The following is a 21,675-nucleotide window of genomic DNA, read 5'->3' on the forward strand; positions in this document are numbered from 1 at the left end:
GACAGCCACTTGTCTCCGTGCCCGCTTTCCCTCGCAAGCTTTTTATTTATCTAAATTGAAAGAAATAAAGCTACCGCTGAGCACCCCTCCCAGTGGGCATCTTTCCCCAGACAGCAGGGTCGGGGCGCCCCGTCTGTGGTGGGCATAGACTGGGGAGAAACGTTCTTTGTCAGTGCTCACGGCGTGGAGCTCCAGGGCAAGGCTGGAGTGTGTGTGACGGTCACAAGGTCTCCTTGGGGAGACTTCCAGCTGATTAGGTACCAAGTGACCTAAGGAAACACTGACACCCGCCAAACAGCCCATGTGGGAGTTCACATCCTGGGTGGAGAAGGGTGACGAGTGTGGGAAGGTGGACCACACCTGTCCCTATCCTGATGACAGAGACACCGCCTGGCCACCAGCCGACGAATGCTCTAAGTCTGAAGCCGAGTAAACCATGTTTCACCCCACAGTGTTGTGAGGTGGGGCGGGCACCCAGGCGCCACTAGCAGAGGGACTCCTGGCATGGCCACACTGCGTGTCAGCCTCCCACTGGGAGCCAGAGCACCGCCGCCCACGGCCTGACACCTCACGGCAGTCCTCCATGTGGAGGGGCCGGCAGGGCCCCCGCCCGCCCCGAGCTGGGGCCTCACTCAGTGGTCTGGGATGGGCCAGACAGTCTGCAGCTCACGTATTCCCAGTGAGGCTGGTGAGGCAGGTGCGGGGCCACCCTTTACAACCATGGCCTTAAAGCACGTGAGGCCCTCAAGACGAAAGATGAGATCTTTAAAACCATCCACTGAAAATGCGCAAACCAAAGGCAGCCTCTGTGTCCACGGAATTTGTTTTGGGCCAAGGACCCCTCTGAGGGCTGTGTTAGCAGATACGGTTGGAGGTTAGCCATCTGCAGAGTCTGGAAACAGTGCCAGGAAATGAACGGTTAAAGGGCAAACAGCCACAGAAAGAGACAGAGTGAGGGCTCTCCCTGCTGACCTCACTTGGGAGCTGGCAGGGCTGGGGGTGGTCCTGAGCCACAGCGGGGCAGAGACGGCTGTGACCCCCACGCCGCTGGGCTCTGCCCGTGAGGTGAGGCTGGTGGGAGGCTTCCCCCAGGACACCCCGTAGCCCAGGCCCGCAGCGCCTGGCCACCCCTTGGTTTCAGTTCTTTATGTGGCCCTGACCACGGAACTGGACACTCGCGTGCCCATCGTCTGTCTGTCGCTGAGTGGTGGTGACCACACGAGCAGGCCGGCGTCCACCGGCATGGACGTGATATCTGCGGCTGCACTGAAACGGGAGGCAAGGCTGTCGGTAGCCTCCAACTTTCTCACTGCAACTTCTGGAAAGGAAACGATGCGACAAGCTCTCCCCGCGGTTCTGAGAAATCTTTCTGCAGATTGGTTACAGAAAAGGTCTTTGAAATAAAAATGCTTATTTCAAGGTTATACAGTGGTACCTCGGTTTTCTAACGTAATCCGTTCCGGAAGACTGTTCGAGTTCTGAAAAGTTTGAAAACAGCCGACAGCTAGGCCTCAGGATCTTGCACTCAGCAGAAACCATGTGACACGTTCGACTTCTGAGACGTGTTCGAAAACCGAAGCATTTACTTCCAGGTTTATGGCGTTCGTAAATCGAAATGTTCGTCTACGAAGACTTTCAAAAACTGAGGTATTACTGTTCTTATTTTGTTTTAAATTTTGCATTCTAGGACCTTGAAAATCAAATAGCACCCAGGGTCAAGTCTCCCACGTAGCACAGAAGACACCCAGCCCACCCTGCCCACCCGCTGCCATCCAGGAAGTGAGTCGCGTCCTTGCAGTGGCCCAGGTGATTTCTTGGCCAAGATGTCTCTCCCTGATTTATAGTTTCTGTCTTTCCTATCTTTTCTGACCAAAATATGCCCACTCAGGAAACCATGGGGATGGACAGCATCCATCTAGACGGAGAACAATGAGGCTGTTGGCTGACGTCACTGAGTGACCCACCCCCTACAAACTGTAAGCCATGGCCATGGGGACATGAGCCATCAGTCCCCAACCACAGCCAGGCTCCTGGGTGCCCACCACCTGTGCCCCAGAGCAGAACCGCACTGAAGAGAAGCTCCCACTTCCACATGGGGCCCAAGGACTGCCACTGCCACTGAGCCCGAGTGTGTGGGAGTGGGAGCGTCTCTGAGCGCAGCAGTGGGGCCTGTGTGGGTCCCACACTGGCCACGATGTGTCCTCAGGAGACCAGGACCTACCTGTGAAAACAAGCCACCCGCCTGCTCAGGACATCACAGTAGGTTTAAAAAGGGAGACACAGGAGAGTGTTAGGTGTCACCACAGAGGCACTGGGTGCGCGTGCCTGGTGTGGGAGCAGAGCGCGGTACCTGCACGCTGGGGTGTCCTCCTGCTGACGCCTTCACGGCCCCCCGGCTCCCCTCCGTCTCGTAGTGAGCTCTGTGGTGGGATTTCGGCTGCACCTCGATCCTCAGCTCGTAGGGCCCCGAGTGTGACGGCAGCTGCCAGTCGAGGGCAGGCAGGGATGGGCTGCAAGGGAACAGCAGAGGTCAGAGTGCCGCGTGTCACTGTGGGGGAGGGGCGGCTCCGCGTCCCTCACCATCTGACTGACGGTTCACCTTCCCATTGAAAAGGACTCTGTCCCGACACAAGGAAGTTAAGTGTCTGCGAAGCCAGTGCCCGCGTGACCTCGGCGAGGGGTGGGCCCATCCGCTACTCACCACACGGTCCCTAAGTAAGACGGACACACTTTGCTGCAACGGCTTCACCGTGTTTCCCTTCCTCCTCGACAGGCCCCTGTGACTTATTCAACCTCCCCCATCAGGCAGGTTCCAGAACTCTTTCTAGAATCAAAGCTCTTTCTAGAATCAAGAGGGGTGCGCCTGGGATTGAGACCCTGCAGGCCTGGCCCTGCGCTCCCTCCTACCACTCTCTGGGACTTGGTGACCCCAGCCTGTCACTCATGCAGACAAGCAGGACAGCCCTCGCAGCCAACAGGGAAGAGTGGGGAGCCAGCGAGGGGGCAGGGGAGCTGTGCCACACGTCCTCACAGCCCAAGGCACTGGACATGGGCGCGAACAGCCCGTTCCACGGATGAGGAGATGGAGGTTTTGAAGGGGGAGGCAACTTGCCACGTGCAACCAGACCTGCTCACGCCAAAGCCCTTCTACTCCCCACACAACACGCGTCGGATCCTGGCCATGGAGGGGGAAAGGCCCCGCCTGGCTGCGCCGACACCGCTGGGCCTCTCCTTCTCCTGGCAAATCCCACTCGTGCAGCACGAGAGGAGCCATGTGTGTCCAGTCTGTGTAGATGTGGCCAGATGCCCTCAGTGAATCCCCGCAAACAGGGCGAACGTCGGCCTGCAGCACCCAGCAGTCAGGCAGGGGACAGCCCTGGGGACGCTGGCCCTCGGCCACTTTGCTCTTAGGGCTGTGTGTGTCTACTGGGGGCTGCTGGAAGTCCCCTATGCCACTGCCACTTGCAAACCGGACTCTGCAGAGGACGTGAGGGTGACGGAGATGACACAGCTTGAGCCCACCCTCTGCGCCTGTCGGCTCCTACATTCAACAAGACGCTGGGGGCCAGCACATGTTTCTCACCTGCACAACCTGAGCCATCCCCAATTTGACCAGTAAGCATGGGATAAGCACGCGTGAGCACAGGAATGAGAAAATGCAAAGTCACGGGGCTGGGCGCGGTGGAACTTCCATCAAGCACAGTGTCACCTCTGAGTGGCATTACAGAGCAGCCCAGTGACAGCTTTCCTGGTCGGGAGGCGCCATGGTGCACGTGGCAGTTTCAGGGGCTGTGGCCGGCAGAGGCATTTCCTGGATGAGGTTATCAGCAGCACCACTCCGTTTCCGGCACCTCTGCCAGGAGAAGGGGAGGCCACTGAGCGCAGGGCTTCCTGCTCTGCGTGAGGGGGGCCTGGGGCCGGGGACGCTGTGTGGCCGGCCAGAGTGCACAGGGTCCGGATCCATAATGACAGTTTTACAGTGGGTCCCCCGCCCCACCCGGCTCCCAGACAGACAGACACTGTGCGGGCAGTGCCATCGAGAGCCCCAGGCACCGCGGCCCACATGGCAGCCCCTCTATGGAGAGAACCCAGTGTGCCACTCACACCACGTCATCTTCCCTAAGCTGTGGGCCTGAGTTACAAGGCTACCTGTTACTATAAACAGAAAAAGAAACAAAAAGTCAGGTCCCTCTGACTCCCAGGAAATTAGAGAGAGGGTGGGAGGGCGGGAGAGGGCGAAAGGGGGGGAGAGAGAGACAGAAGGAGGAGGAGGAGGAAGGAATGTGCCCCCCTCACAGCCGGGCTAAGGGCAGATGGACCATCTAAACCACTTTGCCGTTCAATGTCACAAAACAAACAGTGTAAATAATTTGCTCTTGAATCGCTGCTAGTCTCAGCCACACACTGTAGTCAGGCTGGCTCACGGCACAACATTGTAATAGAGACAATTAAAATGATTGTTTTTGGTTGGAAATTTTCAGCATGGATTTGGCAGCTCCACAAAAAACGAGAATTTGTCTGATTCAGAAGGAAGACCTACGACTGGGGCAAAGTGCTGACGACGGCCCTGCCCGTCCCGAGCTCCGGCCAGCCCCGCCGCTGCGGGTGGAGTTCAGTCTTTTTATATAAAAAGGGATACGTGTTAACAAAATAAAAAATACATGTGATGTGCTGGCTGTTTTGAATTTAAAGATCACATTTTGAGCATTCTGGCATATTCAGAGCGGTTCAACCACAGCTGCAGGCCTCATGGCTTTATGAATACCAGAGACGTGAGCGTCCAGGCATGAGACCCGGGCTCCTTTGTGCTTGTTTCCTTGGCACAGTCACAGGCACAGCAAAGAGCGGCACTGTTTGACGCTGGGACACACCTCCGACACCCCCAGCTGCTGGGGGGACCACGTGCCATGCTCCGCGCACCAAGGAGGCCTGAGCTGCGTTGTCACGTGACTCTATCACACGAAGTACAACCACCCATCACGTATTAATGACAAATATAAACACGTCCACACCGGTTGTGGTGACACCTCTGAGACTCTCCAGGCCTCTACGTGTCCCGATGTCTTACGCGCACTTTTCGAACACAGTGTGGCCCCCAGGCCCCAGCCCCCATCACAACACAGACCTGCTTCTCCGGGGCCTGCACAGGCCGCTGTGGACAGACGCAGGGACGATCCCTGTCATTAATTAACATCCAACTATGGCCAACAGTGCCAACGGCTCCCTGGGCCTGTGAGGGCCACCAGAAACCGTGGGACGTGGCCTTGCGAACGTCACGTGAAGGGTAAATTCACAGAACACAAGACAGTCACACGCAGGAGACGTGCTCCAGCAGTCTTGGGCGCAGCGCTGGCGAAAGCTGCCTTTAGTCCGAAGAGCCTCGGACGCAGCCCTGCCCACAGACCGCATGGCAGTGTCGGCACCAGGCGTGTGGGGCCCAGACACGCGCCTCCCTGAGCCCTCGACACGCTCGCTCTCCTCCTGCGGCCCAGGGCTGGCAGTGGCCACCTCGGAACGTGTCACTGTTGGGGACTCTGGCTGACAGGGACGGATCTCTCTGTAACCTTCTGCGAATCCGGAATTCTTATAAAATACAAAGTTTTTAAATGCTTGTCGTCGTGCCTGGTATATAAGAACCCAGGTCACGTCACCCATTAATATTATCATCACCTCCTAGAAAAGGCCAGGAAGCTGCTATCACACGTGGCCCCGTATCTCCCATACCTCACTGCTGAGCGCCTGCTGTTTCCATCACGTGACTGCTGTCACTGCCGCGCAGCGGGGCACAGGTGGCACTAGGTGAAGATGGCGCCACGCCCACAGCCCCCAGCCACCGGGAGCTCGGACGGCGTGGTCACACAGCAGCGTGGCTCCGGCGTGGGGCTCCCGGTGATTCCCTAACCATGTCGTCCTCGCTGGGGGACACCTCGGGTGACAACACCCGGAAAGCGAGTCGTGCCGTCCCAGCTGGTTGTGCTGTGTGGACGCGGCTCCCCGTGGGCAACAAGCACCCCCGCATTCCCAGTCTGAGTCACCCCACTGTCGGAGCCACTGTGGCCGCCCGTTTCCCACGAGAAAGCCTTTCATTTTTCATTGAGCTTTTGTTTCCTTCACACAGAAAAAGTGTGAAGGAATTTTTTAAACGCTTATTTCACAGCCTCAGGCCACCTACACACTGTGACCCAAAATCGGGGACTCTTTTTAAAAGATTCACAAAGAGCTGCTTCCTTCCTGCAGCCACGCAGAAGGTCCGCAGTGAGGCGCCCGTCATCACAGCTGTCCCCTCTGTCATCACAGCTGTCCCCTCTGTCATCACAGCTGTCCCCTCTGTGTGAATGGACACCTCGACTCAGACCAAGTGCGGCCTCGAGGGTCTCTGTGCGTGAAGACCGTCACCATTCCCTGCGACGCCCCTCATCCCTGTGGACGCACCGCTGACCACAGGGAGCCGCACGGAGACCCAGACGGCCCACCGCACAATCCACGCCCCGCTGCTCTGGACGGTGGTTCCCTGCGGACAATGGTGCTTCAGGCTCACGGGGCCATCCCATCTCCTCTCGGCCCACAGGCAGGCGGTGACCCCACCGCCCATGAGATCCCAGCACTAATGGGGGCAGAACAGGCGCAGGACTGACCTTCAACCCTAGTCTCTCCATTTGAACCTGAAAGCCACTTTTAGACTCTTTCATCAGTGACCTCAGAGAGAGGTCTGCCTCCCGAGGGACACGCACACGCCACTTCCAAAACACGAAGCCACAACCCCAGCAATTTCCCCAGATTCAGCACTGATGTGAGAAAAACACAAGGAACACTGGGGACAGAGGAGCACGCCAGGTGACACCGCAGAGGAGGTCTGTGCCATCAGGGCTGGGGAAGCTGAACGCTGGGGAGGGAGAAAGCAGGACAGGAAAAGTGGCAGCCAGTCGGAGACTGAGGGACGGAGCCTGAAGACGGCACATGGCAGGCGGGTCGCTCGCGCCAGAAGGGTGATTCCAAATTGCTTATGAGCATCTCCTACGACAGCGGATGGGTCCCAGTTCTAAAAACGAGTCCCTGTCCTGGCAGTACAAGCCAATGTGACGTCTGGGACATGCTGCTCACTGGCCGGGTGGGGGGTGGGGGCGAGACCAGCTGACCGTGAGCCACTTGGCACCAGCGTCAGGGGACCCACAGGACCCGGGGCTATGTCTACAACCCCCCAGTGTGCACAGTTTTCTGTAACACCGAGCAAACGGCCACAGGAGACGTGTGCTTACCGACCACCACGGCACGGCGGTGGGAGGACTGTCAGCGACCCCTTTGTCTTTTCGTTTATCTGCATTTTAAAAAAATTCGACAGTGGAAGGCCGTCCTTGTGGAACCCCAGCTGACAACTTTGTTCAAGTTCCAGCCCCCGTCGCCCCTCGCCCGCTGGGACAGCACTGAACAAAAGCCACCGCTTCGCCCACGTGTGTGAGGGCCCTTCAGAAACCTGCCTGGCCCTAAAGGCCGTGTCCGCTCATCATCCGAGGGTCAATCTTGCTGTGGACCCACCGCCCACATCGCTGAGTGCAGGAGTCTCAGAATCAGTGTTTCGGGTAAGTTCCTAATGGTTTGGGCGAAACCCTTTCAATTCTGAGTTTTCTAAAAGTCAGAGCCCATGTGTACCTACCACTTAGAAGAAAACGGTAAAGGCTTTTTAGGACGCCAATACTCCTCAAGTAGCTGAAGCTACAGACTGTGGACCTGGCAGGACTCAAATCCGCCAAAGCAAAGACAATCTCCGCTGAAGGACGATGGAACCCAACCTTTCTCACTTTCTCAGGCTCTGCGGCCAGAGGCCTCCTAATTGTTTCTTGTTTTGTTTTTTTCTAACTGAAAAGGTTAAAAGGTGACCAGCACAGCTCTCGGGCTGTGAGCGGGTGTGCTCAGGACCACCCAGCTCGGCCGTCCCACTGGGGAGCCCTGCCTTCCCGCTGCGCGGGCGGGAGAAGCCTGTCCGGCCGCCTCGGACACCCCTGCAACTCGGGGCGCTCCATGAGACAGGAAGCCGTCTTCTCCAGAAACCCGCCCACGCGGAAAAGGAGGTGCTCACAGCCTGCCCTCCGTCCCTCCTCGTCTGTCCTCTGTCCCTCCAGGCCACACTGTCCAGCCCCAGGAGGGCGCTGATTCTCTCGGTATTTACGCTGAGACAGAGCAGCCAAGGCTCAGGGGGCCGTCCCCGTCGGACAGATGGACGGATCGGTGGGAGGGATGTTCTGCCTGGGCGAGAACCCCACAGGCAGCCGCCCTGTTTCTCCACTACGCCTGCGCTAACCAGTCCGCACGCAGGTGAGGCTTTGGGACCAGTGTCCAGCCTGTGCCTTCCAGCCGTCACTCATACGAAGACTCCACTCAGACTCACCCGCTGAGTGGAGGACGGGCACGAACAAACCGTGAAGCAGATACGCCCGCTGGTGGGACGTCACCGTACAGTGACGCTGGGTGTCACCGCTGCCCCAGGTCATGGTGAGTCCACTTAGCTCCAGACAGTCACGGAAACGCGATCATTCTTTTTGAAACGCGAAGTTTGAGCAAACCCCTGTGGTTCGGGGTGTGATGCACTCCCCTCGGGTCACCTCAGGGCCCTGGGCACGGCTGACAGACGGGGCGCGTCCGACACCCGGTGTTCGGAGCGGAGCCCGTGTCCCCAGGCGACAGATGCTGTGCCCCCAGGCAGGGCCCCACTGGGCGCCGCCACCTCACCACGTGTCTCCAATACGGCCAGTGAGTGCCCGTCATGCCCCCGTGACACTCCACACACGTCTGCCTGACCCACTACTCGTGCTAATGCTGACTTGCTAGCTCGTGTCACCTCCTCTTCTGGCCCCTGCACACCTGCAGGGTGGCACCACAAGCCCTTCTGTGGGTCAGGAGCTCAAGGCCATCAGTGGAGCGAGAGGCCAGGTCTCAGGGCCTGAGCTGCGGGGAACACACCCCACACCCCACATGGCCAGGACAGGGGCCTGGAGACCGTGCGGCTCTTGGCCTTTCATGGGTGGGGAGCGCTTTCCGTGTGCTGTTTCCCCCTCTGTAAAGTGAGATTTGTCCGTGCACTGCCTCCCACAGCAATGAGCTGCTCGGCCCCGTGCAGGCCCCTGGGGAGGGACGCATGAGGCTTGCAGGCCACAGTGCTCGTCCCCAACAGCTCTGCAGAGCTCCGGGTTCAGGGGACCGGGCCTGGCCCCTGGCACAGGGTGCCTGCCCCACAGGTGCCGCAGTCACCTATGGACACTGACTCGAGAGGAAATCGGGCACCAGGCACACGGCTTGAGGACCTTCCAACGCAGGTCACCTGGGTGAGTCACGAGATCTGAACAGCCACTCAGACCTACAAGCAGCCTGCGCACAGGAGCAGCCGGACTGTCCACCTCAGCCTCACACTACGTGGCTGGGGCGCTGAGCCCACGCCCAGGGCCGGGACGGCTGCCCTCGGGGCGCTGCCTCTGAACCCCTGCGGGCCCCGCTTCCCAGGCACAAGAGTCCCTTGCTCGCTACAACCCAGAGCCCGTGGCTCCACCAGGCTGGCGGGTCCCTGGCTGTCATCAGCCACATCTGCAGGTGGCCTCAGGGTTTGCGCGCCCTGACCTGAGCCCTGTGGCACTAAGTCAGACGCAGCCACGCGGCCGCTTGGCCCTTCCCCACCGTGGACAGGTCTGTCCCACGTGTAGGTGGCACTCAAAGCACAGACCAGCCTGTACTGGATGGGAAATCTCACACAAGTTGCTTCTTTATTGGAAACCAACCAACTTAATGCTGTGTGTCACCCAGCCTCCAGAAAACGCTTTGGACACACTGAAAAAAGCAAACCCCATCGTGATCTATAAAAGCATTTTTGCTCAGGAACCCAAGAACACTGGAAATAAGTCCCATTAATTGCACGGAAGGTCTAGTTTTAATGTGGACAACCACGGTCTCCAGATTAAATTTTTACCCCCCAGGCAGACCCTCTGTCTGGCTCCCGAGGTGGCCCAGCCCAGGTCTGCCGCAGGCGCCGCTCCGGGGGCACTTTCCACGCGCTGTCCCGAGAAAAAGGTCTGAGCAGAAATGGCCTCTTTGTCTGCGGTCACTGACACACATTGTCCCTGGATGTGCCCTCCCAGCCAGCACTCTCAGCAGTCTGGGAAATCTCAGGATTGGAGACACGTGAGGCTGCCCGGGACGTGAGGCCGTAGTGCTGTCACAGCCCCAGCACACGCGGCGTGGACACAAGCAGGGCCAGACCAGGGGCTGCTCAGTCCCATGGCTGCGACTCCTCTAGCATTTGCACTATTCTAGGAAATCAGCCAGCACTTCAGGCCTCGATGGTTCGATTTAAGAATCTGAGTGTAAAGCCACAGAAATTCAAATTCTTCTGTCCTGTCCAGGAATAGTACTTCCTCTTTCCCTGGTAACAGACGTTCACAGAATCACATCAGCGAGAGGAGGGGGCCCCACACCCTGCACACTGATCTTGGGACGCGCCTGAGGCTGCAGGAGAGCACCCAGCCCAGCCTCTGCTGCCCTGTCACTGTCTGGGAAATCTCAGGCTAAGCTCACGAGTTAGAAGTCAGGTCGGCAAAGCACTTTTCGAGCGTCAGCTGTGAACTCTGGAGCCGGAAAGAAACTGCACAAGCAGAAGCGAGCCGTTGGGTCTGAAAGGCTGTTCCGAGCTCTGCGCAGCTGGCACCACACACGCCCAGAAGACGACACCTGCCGAGCCCTCCACGGGCAGGTTCTCGTGCAGAAGCGGACACGTCGCTTTGTGAATGAGCCATTCCCAGACAACAGCCATTCCTGACCCCTGAACACTGGCTTTACCTGCAGACGCTTCTAGAAGGGGCTGTGCCTCAGGCTAGTCTCGGGGCTTCATGGAGACCTGTGTCTGTGGGGTTCCCACCTGCCCCAGAGGTGTGCTTCGCGTCCTGGTAACAGGACGTGTGTTTTTGTCAGGTTCTAGGCATCGCCTGATGCCATCCCACAGCCTCAGAAAATCAGACGGGTCTCCTGGTGGCAGGGAGCCAGTGAGGGGCAGCTCTGGGGCCAGGTACTCACCAGCTTCAGTGCCAGCTGCCCATCAGTAACGAGGGCCTGAGCAAGCGTCCCCGCCTCTGAGCCAGGCCCTGTCGGTGCTCGGGCTGTGCGGACAGTGACAGTGGCCCCTACATCTCCCCGCACTGTTGTCTGTTGTAAGGCTCACTGTGAGCGAGTGTCCTCTCGTGAGGTGCAGGTGGCAGCCCTCCCATAGTCGGGAAAAGACCCCAGGGGAGCTGGCCCCAGCCAGGGCACCTGGCAGAGCGGAGTGCTGGTGACCCCCGTGGAATGGCACGTGGCCAGTAGGTGTTTAATCTTACTCCAAATTAGGATAAACTCAAATATTCAGATCATTTATGTAATGCAGTTGGGGTCAGCAGGAGCTCTTTCAGATTTTGGAAGCTGACACTTCTGCATAGCACAAAAGTTACGGATATTACTAAAATCATCAATTTCATAGCCAAAAACCTAAAATACACAGATATGGACTTGTAGCTCGTTGCTTGGGTCACTGAACCCATTGTCCCTAAGTAAAAACTGTTCGTTAGGCCCATCTTTCCCCTTATAAAATCCACTTCTCTGTAAGGATACAAATCCAAAGCCAAGCTTCACGTACAGGAATTGCACTGGAGCGCACGGGAATTGTAAGAGTGTCGCTGAAAACGCTCCCACCAAAAGCTCCTGCCTTTCTCAACCCACTGTTTCTAAGTCTATATTCCTCATGTGTCTCCGCGAATTCAGAGATGACACTGGGCGCAGACAGCTGAAGATCGTGAAGCGTCAAACGCTGGAAGTTTCCACGAGTCTATTGCGAAAGAAAAATGGTGCAGGGGCCGGGGGGGGGTGGGGTGGGGGGGTGGGGGGGGGCAGCCACGGCACCGCCCAGGACGACCGCTCCTGTGAAGGACCAGGTGACACACATGCTCCCCTGCACACCTCGCTTCCTGGGGGTTCAGGTGAAGCCCTTTAAGCCACCATCTGAAAACTACCATCTAGAAATGAAGACATGCCGGTCAATGTCCTCTAAACGCTCTCGCCGCCCTGCAGCCCGCCGGCCTCTGGAAGCTGCTGTCTCATCTGCACCCCACCCAGGAAGGACACCCTCCTGGGAGGCTCGTGGCCTGACCTGGACCTAGAACCAGATTTCTGCACATCTCCAAGCTTTAAGAAGAGAAGCGTCATTCCGTTAAACTGTAAAGGAAGTCTGAACTCTGAATCAACAAAATCCCGACACTGCTGTGAGCTTCACAAACAGCTTCCTTAGTTGCAGCAAGAAATCAGCGCTGCTCTTGGACCTGCCAGACACCCTGCACTGAGGGGGGTCCATGAACACTGCAGATGAGAAAGCCCCCCAAGGGAAGCGAGCCCCAGCACGCAAATTCCTTGGGAAAAGACCAGCACAGCACACTTTTCGCTGAAGCTCCTTTTCCTGGTGGGACAGAATTAGAAGTGCACACAGGCACTGCGCGCCGGGATGGGGTGGCTTTGCTGTGACAAGTTCTCTGTCCCGGATTCTGGAGGTCCCTGCACACAGTGTGCGCGTCGGCCGCGTAGCCAGGACCTGCTGACGTCCACCTGCTCTGGCAGCGCTGCCCGGGCCGGAAGGCTGGTCACCCTCTCCTGCGGGCAAAACAGCCTCACCTCTGACCTCCACACAGCCCCCAGCTGCCCCTGCGCGCCAGCTGACGGGATCACATGCAAACACATGGCAGGACCAGGAAACACATCTGGGTGTGGAACCAGGACAGTGGGGAAGGTCAGCGTCAAACCCTTGGGGAGCAGTTTGGGGCCGTCCACACGGTTGGTTGGTTTGCACTATTCACGGGGGCGTACGGCTCACTCGGCCTCTGTGCCCAAGAGATAACGAGCAGCCGTGTGTCACCGAATGGCTGCTGCACTGCCTGCAAAGACAACAGCTCAAACGCAGGACGGGTCACACAGACGGCCACCACCCTCCCACCAGAAACACCCAAGTCAGCCTCGCAGGGAGGGACGACGGGGTCACCAGCACAGGCACCTGCCACTGTCCCCAGGACGCGTGGTTGGGCGTTTTGGGATGGACTGTGTGCCTCCAAAATTCACAGGGTGGCATTCTGACCCCAGGACCTCAGTGTGTGACCACGTGTGGACACAGGGTCTCCCCGGGCGATCGAGTTAGATGAAGTCTCTGGCTGGGCCGCGAGTCAACACACCCGTGTCCTTGTCACCCAGAGAACTCTGGGCACAGAGACAGGCCCCGAATGGAGACAGCAGAGGGGACACAGGCGGGAGCCACCTACACACCGGGGGGCCTCACAGCGGCCCGGGGCTCGGATGTCCTCCCGACGGCTGTTTTGTCACAACAGCCCCTTGCAAACAAACACACAGGCTTTGCCTAAATTTAAAGCTTCTTTAAAAACCCTGAACTATAGTCATCTGCATGCCCCTGACGGTGCCGTGTGGATGACGTCACTTGGCGTGGAGACTGAAGTCCCACTGTGAGTGACGATGACCTTCGTGGTCCATGGAAACGCAGAAGGTCATCGGCTCATAGGTGTGTGAGTCTGGGATTGAGGGGGTGAGCTTCTAAATAGTCTTGCTTTATTTACATAAAATTGTAAAGATTGCACAGCAGGCACAAACGGTGCTTAAATGTTTTAAGTGCCTCCAAATGGATTTTTAAAATTCCCATGTTGATGTATTAAATCCAGGCTCTGAGATACGTTCGTTTTCATGGTAACTTTGAAAATACCGGCTTTTTCAACTTAATCGTATTGAAAGCAGACGTTGGGATAGAAATGTGGGCACGTCCCGAAGCAAGTCGACAGAAATCAAGTGGGCCTGCTTGCTTTCTCTCTGAACCTTAACTGATGCCTCTGACCATCCGATGGCTTTAAAACTGTCAACCCTCATGCTGTCTCTTCACCACAAACTTTCCAAAGGGCACAGAGGTGTCGCTGGCTTCATTCAGCGCCTGGAACTAAATTGCCCACTTGCAGCTCGAACATCAGCTGTGGGCAGAGAGAGGCTGGGACAGAGCAGAACCAGCTCCCGGACTCACGCCGTCTCAGCGGCGCACAGCGGGAACTGTGGGCTCGCCTCCTTCTAACCAAACAAGGACCAGGAGCAACCAACACTCGGCCTCCAGGCCCAGACAACTACACGCCTGCAGCCCTTCCCGGGAGGCGGCCACAGCTCTGGAGGCCTGTGGACGCTTCCACACCTGATCAGAGCCCTGCAGCGGGAAGCCCTCTGCCAGGGGTCGTTAGTGCCCCTCCTGTTGGGAGAGCTGTTTAGTTAAAAATAAAAACACGGGGCTGAGTAAGTGGGCCCTGCGGAGCACAGCAGCCCCACACACCATGAACAGGAAAAGCCACCAACCCGAGAAGCGGTGATGGGAACAGCCTTGAGCTCTGTCACCAGACTGCAGGGACCTGAGTCTCCGGGGAGGAGACGGCTGTGTTGTTCTCCAAACCCTGGCAGGGCCGCGGTGGGAGCGGAGCGGGGCTGCTGCTCCAGGGAACTAACTGCTGAGCTGAGTCCCATCTGCAGCAACGCGGCAACGGCAATTAGGCGAGAGAAGGGACGTGGGTGAGCAGGGAGACGAAACACCAACAGGAGAGGGACTGTTTGGTTTCATGAAAACAAAACGAATGCTCAGTGTACGTGTTTGCAAACACTCGTCCCGGGCGGACTTGTGTCCCCAGCACTCACAGGACAGGGTAAAACCCCAGCGCCTCAGAATCTGACCTCACTCGGACACGGGCTCTTTAAAGACATAATTAAGTGAGGACGAGGTCTTGAGGGTGGATCCTCATGCAACAAGGCTGTACCCTCATAACAAGGGAAACGTATCACAGAGACACGCACGGCAGCACCACATGACCCTCAGGGCAGAGATGGCGTGACGTTTCTAAACACACGAGAGCCAAACACTGGCAGCAGACCCCTGAAGTTGGAGAGGCCGGGGGACCGCGATGGGACCCGCAGACGGGAGCCCTGAGCCACCAGGCCCTGCCCTCTGCCTGGGGGAGAAGCCGACCTGCCTGCCCGCCCCAGCTTCTGGCTCACCTGGCGTAGGACGTCGGGGACCGGGGACGGGCCCACTGGTACGGGTGCTGTGGCACCGACAGGTACTGGTCGCAGAAGGCACCCTTCCGGATGTGCTGGAAGGAGGGGAACTCCTCTGGCGGGAAATCAGACGAGGGCGGCGTGGTCCCCAGGTCCTCGCCCGCCGGCTCCACCTTGAGCGCCACAGAGGGCGAGTGGTCCAGGGCGGTCTTGCGGGCCTTGATGGGGACGCCGTCGCCCAGGTCCAGGGTGCTGTCCGTGCTCAGGGCGTTGATGGCAGCCACGATGGCCGAGCTGGTGTACTGCGTGGTGTTGCCCAGCCACGTGTCGTCGGTGACACTGACCCGCGGCGAGCTGTGCGGGGACGGCGTGGGCGAGTGGTGAGGGGAGCAGGACAGCTGCCGGCCGTTAAGGCCGTACTTCCTCTTGTTGCAAGGGGACGACGGCCTGGAGGTGCGAGCCCCCAGCCAGGTCTCCTCCGTGACGCTTGTGCGGGGCGAGGTGGAGGGCGAGTGTCGCGGGGAGCCCAGCAGGCTGCAGGCCCCCAGGCCACGGGGAAAGCCCTCCTCGGCGTCCGTGGTCTTGGGGGACACGCAGGGGGACTGCCACGGGGACGTCTGTGGGGACGCGTACGGGTACGAGTAGTTGGACTCATAGGACGAGGCCTCGGAGTTGCAGCTGCGTGAAGACAGGCTGCTGGCCGGGCTCAGGCAGGAGGGGTCGCGGTAAGCCTCCAGGTTGGGCAGGCTCAAGGTGGCTGTGGACGGGGACCGTTTGGAGTTGGGAAGGACGCCTTCCACCTCCACGTCATGGAAAAACTGGCTGCTGCCGTGCTGCAGCCCCAAGTATGACGTGATCTCAATGCGCGGGCTCTCCAAGGCTGGGGCCGCGCTGGGCCTCACGTGGCTGGAAGACAGAAAGTAGCCCGAGGGTCCACCGTCCACAGCGGCTCCGTACCCCGAGGGGTGGCCCGCTGCCACCACGGCCGGGGCCGACGTCTGCAGGTCGTGGCATGGAGTGGGCAGGGATGGGTGTGCCGTGGAGAGGGGCAGGCCAGCACTGATGTTGGAGGACCCGTAAGTGTAGTGCTCTGGAAGGCAAAATAAAAAGGAGGACGCGTGAGGCGTGGTCATCAAACATACAGACCCACGGCCTCGAGGCGCCCAGGATCTGGGGCCGTCACCCCCGCCTCCCAAACGGCTCAGAGCACCAGCGCAGCCCGGCCTGGCGGCGAGGTCCCCGCGGCCCCTCCCACCCTCGCCCTTCTCTCCACTGCAGCACACTGCCCCTCGCGCCCACACTCGCGCGCCCACCTGCAGCTGCCCCTTTGGCTGCCCTCTGCCCAACACGCCTCCTCCGAGAGCTGTGTGCTGGTCGCCTTGCTCTCTTCTGCTCTCTACTCAAACGCTGTCTCCCCAAACACCCGGTCAAAATGGCAATCCCTCAGCCCACTTCTTATGTCACTGTACCCAGCTCTTTTTTTTTTTTTAAGGAGGGTGCAGCTCACAGTGGCCCATGCGGGGATCGAACGGGCCACCTTGGTGCTACCAGCACCGCGCTCCGACCAACCGAGCTATCCAGCCACCCCAGTTCATTTTTATTCCTTAACATTTATCATCAGCGCATGCACCATCTTTTTCTCCAGTAGAAACTACGTTCCCTGAGGACAGAGCCTTCACCTGCCTTAGACCACTTTGGTTTCCTGCTGTCTTCAGAGCCTAGGACTGAGCCTGGCACAGACAAGGTGCTCGATTTGTTTAGCAGATGAGTGGACGGGTGGGTGGACGGGTGGGTAGGTGAGTTTCAGATACACAGGCCGGGACATTCCAACAGCCTTCAATAGGCGAATCACTGCCCAAATCACCAGCTACACAGAAACCACCTCAGGATTGAATGGAAACACAGATTCTGGGGTTTCTCTTGTAAACTGCGATGGTGGCTCATGGCCTAGGAATCCCTTAAAAACAAGCAGGTGACGCTGAGGCATAGCTAGGTTTAAGTATCGTCATTTGTTAATTATAAAACAAAATAATTTTACAACTCATCACTAGTGTACTTAATAATTCTTGTCAGGAAAGCCACACTCGTGGATGTCCACTGTGCACTCCTCTGACGTCTCGGCTCCTCGCTGCCGTACATGTAGAGATGATACCCCGGGCCTCTGAATAATGGAAACGTGCACATGGAAACTCGACCCAGATCCAGGCACAGGCACTGGCTGGGAGACGCTCATTTGGTGTCAGGGCTGTGGTTTGGACCCCCCGTGGGCCAACACCAGGACACCCAGGGTCTCCAGACGTGGTTCACACCCCACGGCACTCACCGATGGAAACGGTTGTAGCGCCCCACGCAGGCGAGACCTACTTCTGCTGTAACTTCCAGGAGCAGCCATCAGCCCCGTACGGTAACCCAGCCTTTCACAAACCTTGCTATCAAGCAGCTCTTGCTCTCTCGCTTTTATGGCTCTAAATCCCCCTGATAAAACTGCGGTTTGCTGTTCCCAAGACACAGGCCAGGCCCCTCCGGGTAGCCTGGGGACAGCGCACAGCCCCCTCCAAGCCGGCTGTCGCAGGAGGCCTTGTCGAGAGAGAGCAACAGCGTTCCAGATGCTCAAAATCGGTGCCAGCTTCCAAAAAGCCCCCAGGAGACACAGAGCCGTGACAAGGAAATGAAACTGCGACTGAGAAAGTTCAGATGCGGCAGGGGCAGGATGGTCCCACTCCGGCTCCTCCAGCCAAGCGTCCACGGTCCCACTGTCCTGAAAACCTCTGCCCCACCATCTCTGGGCCTGCCCGCATGCACCCTGAAATCAACAGGACACTGGGGACACACGTGAGGACAGCAGAGGCCTTCACGTCCAAGGGCAGGAGGCAGAGACCAGGGCACGGCCTGACCCCAGCGCCAGGCCCCGCTGGGCCTCCCACACCTGTCCATGGGGGTGGGACGGCCATGCCCGTGTCACCAACATTCACTGGGATGCCGGCTCACACCAACACCCTCACTGATACTTTACACAAAAACTGAAATCAGATATTAAAAACTTGATTACGATTTTTGTAAAACTCAAACCAGAAGCTAATAACCCTGGAAAGGCACGTCCTGGAGGAGGAGGTGGCATGGGGGCCGCCAAGCACTGCAGTGACCTCTCAGGACAAGTGTGGACATCAATGCCGCAGCCCTTCCCCCGCCTGGCGTGTGGGTGCCAGGCCCTCCTCCCACAGCCTGAGCCGTGACAAACCGCCACAGAAGGCGCCTGAGCTGGACACAGAGGAGGCTGGGCCGCTGTCCAGGGGGAGCGGGCAGGGACAGGAAGAGTTCCACAGAAGGCAGGCCAGGGCCTGCAGACAGGAAACCGCTGCCCTGTGAGGGTCACCCAGCACGGCAGGACCACCGAGGGGGCTGCGGCACCCGGGAAACTAAACACTACTATGTTTTTCTTCTAAAAGATTCACCTTGGCAAAAACCTTTCTTTGTACCCACGTACAAGGTAGTGTGTACCACTGTGCACTGTTACATACACCTATCTACCTATGTCCCTCTCAGACGTCCTCCCCCCAAGCTGGCCCTACACCTCCCAAACCTTTCCAACCAGAACCGCTGCTTAGAAAAAACACCAGTGATCCCGAGGCTGGCAGGTGTGGGCAGTGCCCACGAGACTGCAGGTAAGTCAGCCATCAGCCAGTCCGAACAGAAGCAGGGCCGAGGTGGGTGGGCGTGCAAAGCACCACCGGGAACTGTGTGATTCTGATGATGATTCCAGGTGAATGAACACACACACCAGTAACAAAGCAAGAAACCGTATTCCACGTTTGGTTTACAGGGCAGGAATTTCAGTGATGAGACTTCAATAGCTTCATTACGTGGGACTTGTTCCAAAACTAGGTGCTAAGTCAGAGAGGTGTTTGCCCGCCTTCTCCCCTGGCGTTGTTTTCACGAGTGACCAGGACTGCCTCCTGGTCCCCCTTTTGTGCATTTCTTCAACACAACTGTCCTGGCCGCACACCCCTTTCCGGCTGTCCCGCTTGTCCTCAGTGAGTGTGGCTCTTCCGATGTCCCAGTGACTCGCCCCCAGGCCCTTCCACAGCCCCACACACCTGGCGGTGCCTCCGCCAGCCCTGCAGCCACACTTGCACTGGCTGGTCACCCACAGGAGCTCGCTGGTCTTTCCCTAGTGCTGACACGCGCTCTCCTGGCCCACTGAGGCAGACTCCGGGGCCGCTTCCTGGGGCTTCTGCTCCCCTTCTGCTTCTGGGGTGGAAGAAATACCCCAGGCCCCCCCCCCACAGAACCCCCAGCAACAGGCACCAGGGGCCCTGCCCTCGCTGGCGGGGCTTTCCAGACAGCTGCTACAAAGCCTGCACAGGTCAAAATGTCCCCTGGTGTCTGTCCTCAAGGTGGCACCGTCCCCATGACAGGGACAAGTACCCCACACCCCCAGATGGAAGAGCGTGCCAGGCCTGGCCGCCCGAGTCTGAGTGAATGGCTCCCGCACTCACACCCTCACCTCCTGTGAGCCTACTGTGTGTCCTGAGTCCTGTGGCCCGTGCCGAGTGCACGCATGATCTCACAGTCTATAAAAAGGGAACTTTCACTTTAGAGAGAAATCATCAACTGCAGCAGACGCAGCACCAGACACGAGGTTGATGTAAAACTGGGGTGTGGGTGTGAGCAGCAGACACGAAGCGCGATCTGTGCCTCCTTCTGCTGCCCTCCCTGCCCCCGAGAGCCCAGGGCCCTGGAGAGGACCCCCCCACCAGCACCAGCCCGAGGTGCTCGGGACCTTCAGGAGGTTTGGGGCGGATCCCACACTTCCTGCCCCAGGTACTGTGTTTCCCCCAAAATAAGACCTAGCCACACAATCAGCTCTTGTGGAGCAAAAATTAATTTAAGACCTGGTCTTATTTTACTATAAGACCTGGTCTAATACAATATAATGTAATATAATAAAATACCGGGTTTTATATTAATTTTTGCTCCAAACAACATATTGGAGCTGATTGTCCGGCCAGGCCTTATTTTTGGGGAAACAGGGTATGAAAACACCATGCGTGTGTACGACTCATTTGAAGAGAGAGCCACATTTGAACCACTCTTTGTTGGCAGGAAGGTAATTCTGAGAATTTAAAAAAATGCCAGGAATTAGCAGAGCAGGTCTGGGGCCCCCCACCTAATGCCCACAGGACTCTCCCATGGAAGGTTCTGGAGGAAATGCCAGGTGGGGAAGGGGTGGGCAGAGTGAGGGGTCTGACACGAGTCTTCCTGGAGCAGCTGTGGACAAGGCCTGGCTGTGGGAGGGGACGAAGGGGAGCAGCCACCACCCTGGTGGAGCAGGGCGTCCGCTGACAACCAGAACATTCCAAGAAGAGGCCTTTATTTAAACGAAAGTCTGTCAATACCCAAGATTCAATGAAGAAGAGACAGAACACAAAGCCTTCATTAGGAAACAAGACTCACCTAAGCACGGCTTCGCCTTAATTAGACAAATTACGAAATGAAGGCCTCAGAAGCCCGAACCTCACTGTGATCATGCCGCCGAGCTGATGATGGATTCTCTTTAGAACAAAAACACAACGAGCAGCGGCCCCAGCCTGCGGGGCCAAGTCCCCCAGGCCGGCAGGCACCTGCCCCCTCCCACCACCGCTTCCCGCCATTTGGTTTTATTACCAACCTAAACCGTATTCAAATCTGAATTATTTAACTATTCAAAGGGATCACATTTACATGGAATGAAACTATTCCCAGTCACCTTCTTGACAATCCTGAGGTGTCATGTCAGGACCCACTACACTGCTCGCTCGTCACCCATTACAGTCCTTTTTTGCTGGTGCTTTTGGCACCTGGCCACCTGCCAAGGCCGCCCATTAATAAAATTGTGACAGGGCAGGTGAGCTCAAAGAAACGGCAGGCGTTTAAGCAAATATTATGGAGAGCCTATTCAAAATGGTTCATGTAACAGAACATTACTGTGATAGAACAGTGGCTCTGGAGATGGCACTGCCCTCCTTCCTCTCTTAATTCTCGCTGCCGTGTGGGCTGCTCTGGGTGCATGGGCAGCAGCAAGCGTGCAGGCGGGAGCGCGGGAGCCAGCAGGGTGCCCCCGGCTCCTAGGCTGGTCAGCGCCCACTGTGAACGCCGTGCTCAGCAAATTCAGCAGGTCAGCGTTGTCAGACTTGCCTCGTCTCATTCTGAGAAATAATTACTTTCAAACCATACAACTGTATTATTTCTGAAGAACCACCAGAAAAGTACATCCATGTGCTTTCTGCTGGGCCCAGAGCGTGTGGCCATCCTGCAGACCCCCAGGCCAGCGCTCCTACGTCAGGGCCGCTGCCCTCGGCAGCCGTGCACGGTGCAGGCCCAGACCACCGGCAGCACTCGCATTCGGCCGGCAGGGAGGCCCTGTGTCCGCGAAGTGGCCGTCTGGAACAGAACCACCACCTCTGCCCGCTGTCCGTCCTCTGATCTCTCACAAACTCTGCAAGATGCACTGACTTCGAGTTTTCATTTTAAGGAACGTCCCCCTTAGCGTTTGCTGGGTTGAAACGCATGCAGGATGTGAAGCTAGAAATAGAGCTGGAAAGAATCTGACCGCCA

General features: G+C 57.8%; 1 protein-coding gene across 4 annotated transcripts in view; it reads right to left on the reverse strand.

The window, feature by feature from the left end:
• The window catches only part of NFATC1 (nuclear factor of activated T cells 1), a 106,255-nt gene that overhangs the window by 75,992 nt on the left and 8,588 nt on the right, over positions 1 to 21,675 (reverse strand). For all 4 annotated transcript variants that reach the window (XM_081078640.1, XM_081078642.1, XM_081078641.1 and 1 more), the window contains exons 2-3: positions 15,082 to 16,171; positions 2,351 to 2,510 (exon numbers count right to left, since the gene is read on the reverse strand). In XM_081078640.1, coding sequence (XP_080934766.1) covers positions 2,351 to 2,510; positions 15,082 to 16,171 — 1,250 coding nt within the window. The remainder of the gene's footprint in view (positions 1 to 2,350; positions 2,511 to 15,081; positions 16,172 to 21,675) is intronic.

This window comes from Rhinolophus hipposideros (assembly GCF_964194185.1).
Source record: "Rhinolophus hipposideros genome assembly, chromosome: 17".
In the NCBI taxonomy this organism is placed as follows: Eukaryota; Metazoa; Chordata; class Mammalia; order Chiroptera; family Rhinolophidae; genus Rhinolophus; species Rhinolophus hipposideros.